The sequence below is a fragment of the Hemiscyllium ocellatum genome, chromosome 12 (genome assembly GCF_020745735.1).
Source record: "Hemiscyllium ocellatum isolate sHemOce1 chromosome 12, sHemOce1.pat.X.cur, whole genome shotgun sequence".
In the NCBI taxonomy this organism is placed as follows: domain Eukaryota; kingdom Metazoa; phylum Chordata; class Chondrichthyes; order Orectolobiformes; family Hemiscylliidae; genus Hemiscyllium; species Hemiscyllium ocellatum.
Genome location: NC_083412.1, coordinates 43,263,857 through 43,280,297, shown reverse-complemented (window position 1 = coordinate 43,280,297; position 16,441 = coordinate 43,263,857). Strand labels below are relative to the sequence as shown.

At 37.7% G+C, this 16,441-nt stretch overlaps 1 protein-coding gene across 1 annotated transcript in view; it reads left to right on the top strand.

The window, feature by feature from the left end:
* The window catches only part of eif2s3 (eukaryotic translation initiation factor 2, subunit 3 gamma), a 33,105-nt gene extending 30,481 nt beyond the window's left edge, over positions 1 to 2,624 (top strand). Inside the window, exons 11-12 of the mRNA XM_060833527.1 lie at positions 425 to 597; positions 2,297 to 2,624. Coding sequence (XP_060689510.1) covers positions 425 to 597; positions 2,297 to 2,360 — 237 coding nt within the window. The 3' untranslated portion in view covers positions 2,361 to 2,624. The remainder of the gene's footprint in view (positions 1 to 424; positions 598 to 2,296) is intronic.
* Positions 2,625 to 16,441: the final 13,817 nt, after the last annotated feature.

The following is a 16,441-nucleotide window of genomic DNA, read 5'->3' as shown; positions in this document are numbered from 1 at the left end:
GTATTTAAAGCATGCATTGTTTATTATGTTGCACCATTTAATTAAATAGTGAAATTGTATTTAGCAACTGGTAGCCAAAAAAACTTACCAATGATCCTTAAATAGCACTTCCAAATCCATGATCACTTCCAGCTAGAGATCTCCACTACAAGTTCCCCTCCAAGCCGCTCACCATCCTGAAGTGGAAACATATCGCTGTTGCTGGGTCAAAATCCTAGAATTCCCTCCTTCAGGGCATTTTGGGTTAACTTGCATAATGTGAAGTACAGAGGTTCAAGAAGGCAGGTCACTACCACTTTTTCAAGTGCAGCTTGGAAGAGGCAGTAAATTCTGGCCCGCCAGCAAAGCCCATGTCCCATTTGTGGGTTTTTTAATAAAACGTTTTATAAGAAGTGAATTTTAGCATCTGATTTTGTTCCTCTAGGTACAAAAGTTATCCAAAAATGAGGTGTTGATGGTAAATATAGGATCCCTTTCTACTGGAGGAAGGGTCAGTGCTGTGAAAGCTGATTTGGGGAAGATAGTGCTCACAAATCCAGTGTGCACAGAAGTTGGTGAAAAGATTGCCCTTAGCCGAAGAGTAGAGAAACACTGGCGGTGAGTAGCAAAATTGACATAAGTATCAAGTTTTCAGGTGAAGTTTCTGCAAGTTCATATTTTTGCACACTTTGAAAACATATTTATAACTTAAATTTAGAAACTTGTTTCAATAGGATTATTCAAAATGATACTCCGAGAAACATGTTTTTAAGAACACATTGAGAATAATGATGGAAAGTGTATTGCTGATTTACATTGGAATGTTACTTCTAAGCATTAAAGATAATTGAAAACAAAAGTTAAAATTGCTTTGATCTTAATTAACCTTTAACCATTTTTTTTTGTTTATACTCAATATAAAAATTGAACACATGGAACAGATTCATAATTTTGAATGCTTTCAAAGTGTATCAGAGTTGACAAAATCTGCACTATGCCCATTGTTCACATCGGGAAATCTGCTACTTAAGACTGCCTTTTCAACAGTAAAGGAAAACCAAATGCCAAATTACCCACACTGTTCACAATGATCAGAGCTCATGGCTGAATTTAGCTAGCACCTATATATAATGGGCTTATTTTCTCTCTTCAGAATAGCTGTAATGCAGCAAGATCTAGAAAGGATTGAGGTGTTACCAATTGTACAATTATGAAACACACGTAGAAATTGGAATTAACTTTCAGTTAGAAGTGATTGACTTTACTAATTTTGTATTAGACCATAAGATGCAGGAGCAAAATTAGGTCATTTAGCACATCAAAACTGCTCCACCATTTAATCATGGCTGATCTGTTTCTCAACTCCGTTTTTCTCCTCCTCCTCATCCATTCCACCCCCCCCCCCATGACCTTTGATCCCCTTTGCTAATCAAGAACCTGTATATCTATCTTAAATATGTTTAGCGATTTGGTCATCACAGCCTTTTGAGGCAATGATTTCTACAGATTCATCGCCTTCTGAAAAATCACTCCTTATCTCTATTCTAAACGATCGTTCAATAACATTGAGGCTGTCTCTCTGGACCCTTGTCTCTCCTACTAGTGGAAGCATTTTATCCACATCCATTCTTTATAGGCCTCTTTATTATGAGAAGAGCCCCCCTCGTCGCCCGCCCAGCCTTCTAAACTTCATCCAGTACAGACCCATGTTTATGTTTAAGCTCTCCAACCTTGGCATCATTATTGAAAACCTCCTGTGGACCCTCTCTAATGCCAGCATAACCTTTCTTAGATATGGGGCCCCGAAACTGCTCTCACCATTCCAAGTGCGTTGGAACCAGAACCTTATTTAGCCTCATCAGTATATCTTTATTCTTGGCCACTTGAAATAAATGCTAACATTGCATTTACCTTCCTAACTACCAGCTTGAACATGCAAGTTAACCTTAAGAACATCAAGTACCAGGACTCTTAAGTCCCTGTGTATCTCAGATTTCTAAAGCTTTTCCTCATTTTGAAAGCGTTGTGCAGGAGTTATTGCAAATTATTCACACTTCCTTCTTTCGTATGATTCAATGAACAGTGTATCATCTAATGTGATACAAAAGTTTACACACCGGGAACCTGAATTATCTTGAATTAATTCTCTCACTCTGGATAAACAAATTGGTCCTAGGGCACCAGTAGGGTCAACGCACTTCGACTTGTTTTATAATGATCCCTTATAGAAAATGAAAAAGAATTGATTATCATATAATTCAGTTGTATAAACTTAACTTTGTTTCATTCACTCATTAGCTTTTTTTCTTTCTCACAGTTTAATTGGCTGGGGTCAGATAAGAAGAGGTGTAACGATAAAGCCAACAGTTGATGATGATTAACCTAGAGAGAATTATATCATTGAAGAGGACAAGTGGACTGCCTGTCGCAGTATATAACATTTCCAAATACAGTTAAATACTACTTAAACATGGTTGAAAAGAACTTATGGTATCAAGCCAGTTGACTTGGAAAAGTGATTTTTTAAAAAAACTGCAAATATCTCCTGGTGATAAAAAAAACTAATTTATATTTGATTAGAAATTGTTTTCGCTGCAAGAATAAAGTTTCATTTCAATCAGGTCTGTCAACATTGGCAGTCAGTGAACGTAAAACATTAAAAGTGTTTTGACATTTAAAATTAAATGTGTATTTTACCTTCCTTGACATTTCTATTTTCCCTCCTAAATCTACATCTTTCAACTGTTTCATTCAATTACAATAATTTTGTCTGCACCACAAGAGATTGTCCTTGCAGGGCATTTGATAACTTGTGTTGAGAAAAGTGATTGGAGGCAAATTTATTTAAGCTAAATCAAGGCCATCAGACCATTGAATTTCATGCTTATTGATTATCAAACTTTGTTGTTCTCATTAGAATGTTTTGAGAGTTTATTACATGAACTCAAACTGCCTTCAGTTTGGAAACTGGTTCTAACTTTATATCAATCGAGTAGAGAATAACTTGCTAATATGTTGCAGCTTACAACTCATTCCGTACAGAATATTGGGATACAAATCATCTTTGACAGCTGTCAGTATGGATCCTGTATAAAATGAACGTGCAGACTCAGGGCATGAGCTCTCAGAACAAAACTAGTACAATTTGTTCACATCTGCAAATTCTCTCAAAGGCAGTTTGGATGAGAAGTGGAAAATGTCACACTGGTATTTATCAGTAGTGGAAAGTCTGGAGTGGAGTGGAAGTATGTTTTATTATTCAATTATTTCATCAAATGACTGATCTCTATTGATCCTGGTTACTGAAAGTAATGTTTTTTTTTGTGCAGTTTGGTGTTTTTTGTATTTAAAAATCAAAACCTTGAACTGATCACATTAATCTTGTGCAATATATTGAAATGTTCCACTCCTATGAACAATACTGCAAGGTAACAAAAAATTGATGGATATGATTATCAAATGGAAGTTTGCTCAGTCCTTTTGTTCCCAAGTGACATTGCTTCTTGCAAAGTTATTTGCAATTTTTATTGTTTAACAGGGATTCAGTTTGTTTCAGCCACTAAGTAATTCAGCCATATAGACCAATCTTTGCTGAATTCATTCAGGGCACTTCTTGAACATATTATCCTGTAGATACCAACTCGGAAGGAAATGAAAGCAAAACATTTATTGCTAAGAGATTATGTTCACTGTTGCAAATAATACCTCGGCAGTTATTTTAAAAATGGCCATTTGAATGACAAGCTAATGCTGGCATATGGATATAAAACTGTATGCAACAAAAGAGACGAAAATTAACGAAGAAACAAAATCTTCTGTCGCAGTAGTTATGCTGATTAAAGGAACAATTACTGAATCAAAGAAAAACATGGCAAAACATAAATTTTATGCCTTGAGTGCTGCAGATATAGAACCACAGAATTCCTGTAGTGTTGAAGCAGGTTATTCAGCCCATCGAATCCACACTGACTCTCTGAAGAGCATCCCATCCAGACCTAACCCCATCCCTGTATCCCTGCATTTCACGTGGCAAACCCACCTAGCCTGCATATCTCTCCACACTATGAATTATATAGCATGACCAATCCATCTAACCTGCATATCTTTGGAATGTGGAACGAAATTGACATAGACACAGGGAGAACACGTAAGCTCCACACACACAGTTGCCAGAAGGTGGAACTGAACCTGGTCCCTGGTGGTGCTAGCTGCTGAGCTACCATACTACCCTATATAGTCACTTGAAAATTGTATGGAAGCATCTACATGTAAAACACATCTTTTGTATCAATTAGTCGTCATTTTAAGAACATTTATCTGATATTTGTGTCTCTGAAATTCTCATCACAGCTAGCTCACAGCTAAAATATTTCTTGATCTCTTTTCTGGTTATACTTACTACTTGAAATTGCACTAATGGTGTTAGATAATTGAAAATTTCAAAGTTAACTTTAAGTGCTTTTATAATTTTCAAATCTATGATGTCTTTATTAACAATCTTTATTCAACTTTGTTTTATTATTCTACAGATCCACTAATTATTCCAATGTTTAAGGTTTAAAAAAAAGGATAAATGTTTAACAATCATTAATTTTTGACCTTTTTCAATGACCTGCAGCTTCAGGGGACATGGCACCTTTCACATAAATTTAAAGGGGAATTTGGCCTGCCTTGTTGGTTTATTAACCCTTTTTTTGATTCCATTCTTGTTATTTTTTTAATCAGTAGAAAATAGACAATTCCTACTGTGCTCAAATGACTAAAAATAAACCATTAATTCTACTGGTTGTGGTTATACCAAATTAAAACACTAGAAATACTCAGCACTGCTGGCAGCATTTGTGGAGAGAGAACGTTTTTCCTGTTTTGAATCTATGATCTTCCATCAGTTAGGGGAGGAAAAAGTGAAAGTCATCAATTTTTTAAAAATCAACTCCAGTTGTTTCTTTACAGACTGTGCCAGATCTGACTATTTCTGGAGGGTTTTTATTGTCAACATTGCTGTATTTGTATTCCTTTGCAAATTTTTTTTATTCAGGCAACTATTGCCTATTTAATCCTATGGCCTTCAGTTTTGCTGACAAGTCTCAAGTTACTTTTTAAAATTGCACTATCATTCCTTGGACCACTGTACGTTCTCCAGCTGCCATTTGTGATTGTTGAGATTTCTTCAGTACTTTGTCTTCAAGTAGTAACACTACAGTATTGGTTCAGTTTCAATTCCAAATCTGCAGCTTGGTATAGCTCTATTAATTCAAGATCCCTTTGTTCCATTCCTATTAAATAAGATGGATTAAACCTGTTAAGTTCACTGTATATATGTTCATCCCCTTTAATAATGTTCTGAACTGAATTGCTAAGACACTTCCCCTTCAAATCTATGGGCCTGAGATCTAGTCATGAAACAATCCAGTATTAGTACAATATAAGCATGTTATCTTAATTATATCACTGTTTTGGTTCCAATCTTTCTCCTTTTATAACTTTGGTATCCTTCAGTTTGTTCTTAAAACTAGTACATCCTTAATTTGCAGATGGTTTTTATTCCTCAAATTTCCTTGTAGATTCCAATAACACCATCACTACATCCATAACCTTTAAGATATCATGGGTACCAACTAGAACTGCTGCTTTTGAAAGTTGACTCTTGCCTAAATACATTTTTGGTTTTGCAAGGTGATAATCCGGTTCTCCGTGGGTTGCCATCTTGTGGTGGAGAAGCTTGTGTGGTCCTGAAATCTTGTGTGTGATGCTGACTGGAGCTATGCTCCTGGTAGAGTCACCCATGGTGGTAAGGTCAAGGATGAAGACTCTGACCAAGAACGATCCAATCAAGACCTCAATGATGGAACAAGCAGACAAAGTTATTTTGAACTCAATGGCTATGAAAGTTACAACAAATCCGTCAACTCCAATCGTTGTAGTCTCCATGCCATCGGAATCAGTTGGTTGATTTGCAAAGTATTGTGTGCTTCTTGGAGTGCAACATCAAGTATATGTCAAATACACACACAGGCATCTTCGCTCTGTTGGCTACTTCAAGTCTTTTGCATTCGGGGGAGGGGAACGGGAGAGGCAATATGGTGGTTGGAAGCTCCTCGTTAAGAACTGGCAGGAAAGCAGTGAATACTTGCTTCAGTCACTCAACTATTGGACAGAAGCAGGAAATTTGTTCGGTAGCAGTATTCACGTCTGAGCAGCCCTATTTAGGATCCACTCTGCTCAGCCTGAACTGGGAGGGGATTAGAAAAGATGCTGTATAAATAATCTGCTTCACCCCATCCTGTCTGGAAAGCGGTGTCCAGTGGGATCACCATTATGCGGTTGAAAAACATCAAGTGAAACTATGAAATTTGGAACCTGGAATATACGTGCGCTGATGGAAACTCAGACCAGCCAGAGAGAAGCTTTTGCTTGGGAATTCCAACAATTCAATTTTGACATGTTCTGAATGAGACCTGCAGAGCTGGAGAAGGACAACTTTAAGGAAGAGCAAGGTCACTACTTTACTTTTTCTGGAAAGGGCTTGATCCTGAACAACTGAGGATCCATGGAGTAGGTTTTGCCATCTAAAATAGCCTACTTCAGAAGCTGAAAAAGCAACCACTGGGAATCAATGACCGTTTCATGACTGCGAATCCAGCTCGTTGAGAGCCAACGTGCCACCACCATCAGCACCTATGCTCCAATTCTGGACACTGAATATAAAATAAAGCAGAGCTTCAATGCCCAACTTTATAACATCCTTTCCTCTGTTCCCAACAATGATAAGAGCACTCTCTTGGGTGACTTCAGTGCAAGAGTTGGGAAAGATCATAGGCTCTGGACTGGAATAATAGGCAAGGTCAATGCCAGTGGAACACTCTGCCTCACCAAATGTGCTGAACACAATCCAGTGATTACAAATCCCTTATTTCGCCAGAAAAACAGGCACAAAGTCTCCTGATAGTATCCATGCTCCAAACACTGGCACCTCATTGACTACATCACCATACAATCTTAGGACCAACAAGATGTACTGATAACAAGAGCTATTACTGGTGGCAAATGAGTACTGGGCAGACCATTGACTCATTCACCATGAAAATGAAGATTTGGCCCAAAAGAAACACCAGAATCAGAACACCCAAGAAAATCAATGTTGATATCCTCTAAGACATCAACCATGTACAGAAGTTTCAACAAAATCTTTAAAAGCAACTGCCTCAACAAATCCCACCATCTGTAGAAGAACACTGGAATCAATTGAAGAACACTATCATCACCACCTGCAAAATAGTTGGATTCAAGATGAAAAAACATCAGGATTGGTTTGATGATCATGACAAACTACTCCAGCAATTTATTGATGAAAAGAGAAAAGCTTTCATCATACAAAATGACCAACCATCGGCTACCAAATAGAAACTTTATCAGGCTGCAGTCGAGAAGAGCACCGGAAGCCTGAAACACCAATGATTGAGGAAGGAAGCTCAGGAAATCAAACAACGAGCAAATGCTAATGATATTTGAGGCTTCTTCCATAGCCCCCCTCAAAAGCAAAGATGTTTCAACCATCCTGAAGAACTATGGTGATATCAATTCTAGATGGAGGAAGCACTTTGAAGATTTTCTAAATCAAACTGTCCCATTTAACTGGAATGTGATTAACAACATTCCAAAACAGCCCGTTAACAACTCCCTAAGCAAAGTACCAACACTTGAAGTGAAGGAAGCCATCAAAACCTTGAAAAAATATCAAGGCTGCTAGAGTTGATGGAATACCAGCCAAGGTCTACACAATTGGAGGTACCTGCTTCATTACCAACAGCATCAACTTCTCATCAAGATCCTGATAAATGAAGACGTACAAACAGACTTTAGAGACTCAGCAATCATTACCATCTACAAAAGGAAAGGCTATCGATTTGAATGCAGAAACTATCGCAGAATTTCCCTGTTAGCAACAGCAGGAAAGATTCTCCAGCTTAATGAACAACTGAATCAAGCCTTTAGCCAAGAAGATCCTTCCAGAGACACAAGCTGGTTTTAGACCATCACATGGAACAATCGACATGATCTTCACTACGCGACAACTACAAGAAAAATGTGAACAACTTGGATATGGCATTCATTGATCTCATCAAAGCCTTTGACTCTGTATCAAGGGAACTCCTATGGGATGTCCTATTCATCTATGGATGCCCTGAAAAGTACATTCAAATCCTGAGATGACTCCATGATGGCATGCTTGCCAGTTATGGTCAGCAACAGTAAAAGTGAGCCTTTTCAAGTCAGATCGGGAGTAAAATAGGGACACGTGATTGCCCCAACTTTGTACACCATCTTTACTGTGACAATTATCCACATCATTAAGGATGACCTACCCCCAGGAATCAAAATTGTCTGCTGAACAGATGGGCAGACTTCAATCTTGCCCATCTTGAATCCAAAACAAGACATCTATGAGTTCCCTCATCAAGTTCCAATCCGCAGATAATAACAGCATTGCAGTTTCTTCAGAAAACCATCTGCAACAGATTCTGACAGCTGTCAACCATGCATATATGAAACTTGGAATTACCATCAATTCATCTATCAACCATCACCAACATATAAATCTGATGGAACTATCAATTCAACTTGGTGAAACCTGGAAAATGTGAACCACTTCTTGTATCTTGGAAGTCACCTTCTCTTCCAATGTCAACCTTAAATGTGCTGGAACAGCTTTGGATGTCTCCAAAGAAGAGTCTTTCATGATTGTGACATCTAGACAAACTCCAAAATGTTAGTATACAAAGCAGTGTTGATCCAAACGCTCCTGTATGCATCGGAAATTTGGACAGCATACCGACTACATCTGAAGGTACTGGAAAAGTTCCATCAACAATGCCTTCTATCATCCTGAATATCAGCTGGGAAGATAGGAGAACCAACATCAATCATTGAAGCCTACGTCATCATGAACTGACTAAAATTGAGCAGTCATGTTGTTCAGATGAAAGATAAACATCTGCCGAAACAAATCTTCTACTTCGACCTTAAAGAAGGCAAACATTAAAGAGGCAGACAACAGAAGAGATTCAAATATGTTTGTAAAGCTAACATGAAGAAATGTAACATTGACATCAACTGTTGACAAACCAGTGCCAAGGGCAGGAAACTCGTTGCTGTTCCTTCTCAGATGATAGCTTACCAATCATCTGAGAAGGAACAGCAACTTTCAAAGCCAGCAGATGTGGAGGACTAGAAGAAAAAAAACAAAGCAAGGCAACAACAACCAAAGCCCAATCTGCCATCTGGAGCTACTTGTCCAGAATGCGGAAGACCTTTCAAAGGTCTTTGGACTCATAAGCCAACTGAAGACCATAAGTAGATCAACAGAACGAAGACCATCATTTTTTACCTCTAGGGATAGTCACTGTTATGAAGATGTAGATGTATACTGTACCTTTAAGAGAGAGGGGAAGCTGACAAGGACTGAAAGCACAGTGTGCTGAGCAATTTAAAAATGTCACATTTGGTTGACACGAATAGCTGACGCTGTGTTGCCATGGTTCAAAAACAAATTCAAATTCAGCCAATCAGTTTAAATTTGAATTTTACTGTTTGGGGTGATATCAAACCAAAATTATCTGATGTTTTGGGGTATAAAACTGGACATTTTGAACAGTTTGGGGAGAACTGCAAAGAGCAGCAACACGTACAGACTGCCAGCTGAATAGCTCTCTGAAAGGTAACTGTTCATAAGAAAGGTTGTGCAGCAAAGAGCTAAGAAAAGATGACCCAGGAAAATACAGCAGAAAATCTACAAAGGAGAATCAACAAAGCTGGCTGGTTTCGAAATCTAACTTTTTATAAACCTTAATTGGGTTTATTTTTTATTGAACTAGTACTATAGAGTGGGAAGTCTAAAAAAAAAGGTTTAAGAGGAAGAAGTTGTAAATAGTTGTTGTTTTAGTGTCCTCTTTTGGACTTTAAAAATTAACAATGTTATTCTTTCTTTTAACTAGTGAGATCTGGGATAGGTCTTTGCCACTCAAAATTTAATAGATTATGGTGCAAGGTGTGGCTGGTTTAAATTAGCAGAGGGGTTTACCCCATATCGTAACATGACAATTTCTAAATTCTTCCATAATCATAGCTTCCCTTATTCTGAATTTATTTTCTAACTTTAATGATCCCATTACATTTTTTTTTCTCTTACGAATTCTATAAATATTTGATTTATGTTTAGAACCACAGAAACCACAGCACAGAATAGGGATATTCACACCATCTCATTCATGTTGATTCAACATTTCTGACCTTTCTGATCCCAGCTTTCTGCACATGGACCATAGCCCTGCAGCTTAAAGCACTTAAGTATCTCGATCTGCATCTTAAGAGTTCAGGGTCTCTGCCTCCATCACAAACTCAGACACTGAATTTCAGATGTCTACCACCCTCTGCATAAAACAAAGTTTTTTCTCATGTTTCCTCTAATTCATCTGTCACTTATCTTGAATCTGTGAACCTGGTTCTTGAACAGTCTAAGGAAAACCGGTTCCTCCCATCTATTCTAACTCTACCCCTCCCAATTTTTCATACTTCAATCATATCTAACCTCTGTCTTCTCTGTTTCAAGGAAAACAACCCCAATTTCTCCATTCCTCATAGCTACAATTCTGCAGCACAGGGGACATTCTCGTACATATCTGCATTCTGTTCAGAGTAATTACATCCTTCCTGTAATGTGGTGACCAGAACTGCATACAATACTCCAGTTGTAGCCTTACCAATGTCTTGTATAGTTTCATTATTGTGCCCCTACTTCTATATTCTACTGCAACCTTTATGGATCTGTGCACTTGCATGCCAATATCTCTCACTTCCTCTACCCCTCTCAGTATATTCCTGTTTATTGTGTATTCCCTCTTCATGTTTGATGTCCCTAAATGCATTACCTTATGCTTAGCAGAATAAATGTAAATCAAACTGTCCCATTTGACAGGAATGTCAAATGAAATCCATCTGCCAATTTCTTCCCACCATCCTACCTATATAACTTAGGAGCTTATAGCTATCGTCTACACGATCCACGACATGGTCAATTTTTGTGTCATCTGAGAGTTTCCCCAAGTTACTACCCAGATTCACGTCCAAATTCTTAATGTATGAAACAGAACATCAGGGGTCCCAACACGAAGCCCTGTGTACCACCACTTGAAACAGCTTTCTGTTTGCAAGGGCAACCATCAACTACTACCCTTTGTTTTCTGTTACTGAGCCAAATTTGGATCCAATTCAAAACGTGGCCCCATGTCCCAAAAGCTTTTGCTTCTTTGACCAGTCAGCCATGTGGGACCTTATCAATGGCTTACTAAAATTGATGGAGACAATATCTACTTGTCCTTGTTTCCATGTATTTTTTAAAATATTAATAAGCATCAGTGTGTTGCCTTTTTAAAATCATTTTCATATTCAGTAGATTTTTCTTCCAACAAACGTGTATACAGTCCTAGCCACACATCATAACAACATTATAAGCCCAGTTATTAATTCAAATGGGGCAAAATACTTTCTGGCTTCCCTTCTTTCAACATGACTAAGTCATGACTGGCTAAGTCATGTTGTCTAATCCCCCTATCTCTTAGGAGTTCAAGCTTCTTTAATTTCATTAGCGGAAAGGGAAGAAAAGGAATTGTTATTCTGTTTTTTTTCTTTATCCCTTTTCCAATTCAGGCTGCCTTATTTCCTCTGTCTTCCATTTGCATTCCTCTTCTCTCAATCTCTTCTATTTCAAGTATTTTTATTGTTTCTGTCTTTCCTCTAAGTTAAGTTTCTTTATTTCTAACAGTCTCTTAGCTAATTCTGGCTGTGCCATCTTAATTTCAGACATCCCTTGCAATTCTAAATGCTGGATTTTAGAGATCTCGCTTCTACCTCAAACTTCAATTGATCTGTTAACTCTTATTATAACCTTCATCAAAAATTTCTAATGTAATGTTATGTATATTTTACTCCCAGAAAACTGTTAATAACATTGAAAATCCAGTCCATATGAGAACTTCATCACAACACTCCTGTATTATGTTCAGAACCTTTGTGTAGCTGTTTCTTTTTTTAAAAAAAGAAAAATCTCCCTTAAATTGAATTGCTTCAAATCTTGGTCACTTGTTATGGGGACAGCTGATGGTACAATTGATGTCCCAGAATAAAGTCTGGCTTAATAGATTTTTTTTCTTAAAAAAATAGTTAAGCTGGCAGTCAGTCACTGAAACAGTTTTGCAAGGTTACGGAGTTTCTTTAAAAGTAGAAGTTTTTCACACAAAAGATTTGGGGGGGGGGGGAGAAAGTATTGTCCAGATAAAAAAGGCAATTTAGGGAATGAGACCTTAAAACACATAGCAAAGCAAAACGTTCAACATACATCTAATGCCATCATTTTACGAGGATTTGATACCAGAAAAAAATACTGCCTTAGCAAGTTTGTGAGTTTAGTTAAATGCTTCTCCTTCATTTCTGTCCTGTCAACCGTGAAGTCGTCTTACACGAATATTCATGTGACCAAAAAGTAGACTATCTCTGCTTCAAATAACATACAGACTTCTAACCAAACATTTCTGATCTAGAAGTTGCACTTTTCTTTTGCTGAGGTAACATATTCTAATGACTCTTGTGGAAAAATTTCTTTCTGGTAGAGAAAATACACATACTTGAACTGTCCTTTTAAAACAAAAATTCTTTGGATTTTATCTGCTGCAATCAATCTTTTGATTGTTCTGAATCAAGAACAGTGTGATGGCCTTCAATATTTACTCTGCCTGTTGTAAACCATCAGAGTACAAAACAGTTTATATTAATACTCTAGGGATTGGTAGTCGTTTGTTCTCTGGTCAATCCACTTTCAGAAGGACTATTAGACCTAGTTTTTATTTAAAACACTTTCACAGAAGTAACTACTACCATTATTTTTAAATTCAAACCTTACATGTTTATCATAATATATCATTGCATGATCTAACACATTAATCTTTTCAGATCATAATATTGGTTACACATTAAATGTCTACCTGTTGTCTAAATAACTATTAAAAGCACAAAATACTGTTGAAGCTCAACAGATCTAGCAGCATCTGTGGAGAGAGAAAAAAATGTTCCCAGTTCAAAGACTTTTAAGGAAGAAGCATAACTTCCTTACTTTTATGTTCAATTCCTCATAACAAAGGATAACATCTCGTAGTCTTTTGATTACATGCTGCATTTAGAAATATACAGCACAGAAACAGACCCTATGCTCCAACTTGTCCAAGCCAAACAGACATCCTAACCTAATCTAGTCCCATTTGCCAGCAGTTGGCCCACATCCCTCTCAACCCATCCTATTCATATATGCATTCAGATGCCTTTTAAATGCTGTAATTGTACCAGCCTCCACCACTTCCTCTGGCAGCTCATTCCACACATACACCACCCTCTATGCAAAAACGTTGCCCATTAGGTCCCTTTTATATCTTTCCCCTCTCACCCTAAACCTCTGCCCTTTAGTTCTGGACTCCCCCACCTGTATCTTAACTTTTTTTCTAACTGGAGCACCTAGATCCCTCTGCGCCTCTGAATTTGGCAATTGTTCTCCAAATAATACTTTGTTTTTATTCTGCCTACCGAAATAAATAACTTCACAATTCCCACACTCCACCTGCTAGATTTTTGCCAACACAGTCAACCAATCTATTCATCTGTAAACTCCTTATATGTTCTTCACAGCATACTTTCCTGTGCATCTTTCCATCATCTTGTGAATTTTACTACTATATCTTTGCTCCCTCCATCTAAGTTATTGATACCCTGCCAATCAGAAAAGGAGCCATTTAAACATACTAGCAGCTGACAAATCTTCTACCTAGAAATTAGTGAAAGGTCTGGTAGCATCAGTGGATAGAAATCAGAGTTAACATTTTGGGTTGAGTGACCTTTCCTCACCAGCCACTTCTTTTAAGACCTGAGGATTAAATCCAAGACCTAGCACTTGTCAGGCCTCTACCTCCAACAATTTGTCCAGTGCCACTTTCCTGCTAATTGAATGTTTCTTTATTTAATACCTCCCTTCCATTTCCTGATTCACAGCTATTTCTGAGATATTATTTGTTTCCTCTACAGTGAAAACTAATGCGAAATATCTATTTATGTTATCTCCCTATTTTCTTTATTAATTGTCCAGACTGACTTTCTATTAGATGAATGCTCAGTTTGTAACAATTTTCTTCATTAAATAGCTCTTGTCTGTTTTTAGATTTTTTTCTCTCCTTGTTGAAATTGTTTTGTCATTCTTTTCTGATCTGCCATCTACCTTTGCACAAAGATACAAGAAACAGAGAAAAGGGAGATAAAAACAGCGCCGATGTTGTGCATTTTGGGTAAGATGGGTTCAGCCACAGCTGAAGATTCAAGTGGAGTGATAAACTGCGCCAAACGGTGATTCATTACAATGGCACAGCAGTAACAAATACTTGTGTCTCAGGAAAGGCTAGGGACTTATACAACTATATTACTCACAACGAATAGGTTGAGCCACAGAAAATTCCGTCCGAATATTGTCTGAGAGCCTAAAAAAAACTGATTTTATACAAAGCATTGAACATGAGCTTCTCAGAGTAGACTCAAATAACATTGATTATCCCTTCCCGGCATTTTCCCTTTGTGTGCTTATTTCCTGCAACAGTGACAACTCTTCAGAAGTGATTAATTGGCTGGAAAACTTGGTAGGACATCCTGTGGTCATCAGAGGAACTACAGACTAGTTAATCTGTCATCAATCAGGAAAATGCTGCAATCTATTATTAAAGAAGTCTTAATAATGGCATTTGAAAATCATACTGTATGAGAGTCAACATCCTGACCAACAGAGCGGGTCTAAGTTGATAATTTAAACTTACATAAGGGTAAATGAGAACTGATCTATCTGAAGTGAAGTGTGGTACTGGCCGAGGCAATAGATCAGTGGAGAAACAGTAGGAGACATTCAAAGGCACATTACAGAATACTCAATAAATATACTCCAACTGTAATCTGAAGAGGATGATTTTCAACTGAAGGACCCACCATTTGTTGTTAACAAAGTTCAGGAAAACATCAGGACTAAGGAAAAAGCATATGAAGCCACAAAGGTAAGTGACAGATTAGATGACTGGTCAGAAAATAATGAACAAGTAGGGGGCTGGAGGAACACAGCAAGCTAGGCAGGATCAGGAGGTGGAGAATTTGACGATTTGGGCATATTATACCTAGCTTGCTGTGTTCTTTGACAACTTTGGATTCCAGCATCTGCAGTTCTTTTTTTGACTCTAAGAAAATAACAGCAGAGAATGACTGCAAGGTGAATCTGAACAAATTAGAGCATGAGAAGAAGCTAGCTAGAAATGTAAAAACTGTTAAGTTCGATAGGTATCTAAAAAGGAGTAATTTTTTTTCTTTTATTCATTTATGGGACATGGTCATCACTGGCTGGGTCAGCATTTATTGCCTGAACTCGTAGCTGCCCTTGGGAAAGTGGTAGTGAGCTGCTTTCTTCTATTACTGTTTTCCATGTGATGTAAATGGACCTGCAATGCTAATGGGGAGGAAATTTGAGAATTTTTGCTTAAACACATGGAAGGAATGGTAATAAAAGGATGATGAGTGGCCTGATGGGAAATTTAAGGTGATGGTGATCCCATGTATCTGTTTCCTTTGTCCTTTGAGATGGAAATGGTTGTTGGTTTGGAAGGTGCTACCTAAGGAGCTTTGATGAATTTCTGCAGTACAACTTAGGTAGGTGGTATACAATGCTGAGTGTCAGTGGTGGATTGAATGGATGCTTTTAAGTGTGGTGTTAATCAACCGGGCTACTTTGTCCTCGATGATATCAAGCTTCTTGAATGTTTTGGAGTTGCATTCATTCAGGCATTTGGGGAGTATTCCATAACACTGCTAACTTGTGACCTATACTTGGATAGGCTTTAAGCAACAGGAAGTGAGTTACTCACCAGTTTTCCTAACTTTAGATCTGCTGTTGTTGTCACTGCATTTATAAGGTGTAGCAGCAACCCAACTGGCTCAAAGTTCAGAAGGCAGCAGAGTTTAGGCACATGGCTGTTTAATCAAGCAAGCACCAGTATTATGCAGAGAGGCATTCAAGACAATCCACATAGAGCTGTGTCAAATGTGCTCTACCCTAGTACAAGCAGATTCTCATTTTATACATTTCCATTGTCCCTCCCTAATACTGCACTGGATTCTCCAAATGTGATTGGATCTGTGTACATCATTCTATATCAGCAATTTGCTTGCTGTTGTGTGTTTAACTGTCAATTAATTAGATCAGGGGCTTTTAAATTTCTCGTTACAGGAAATACAAAAAATTGCTGATTCTTGATCAGTTCCAACAAAGCCGTGTGGTTACACCTAATGCCAGAATGCTTTAGCTAACAAATTGTGTCTCAATATGCTTTCAATTCAC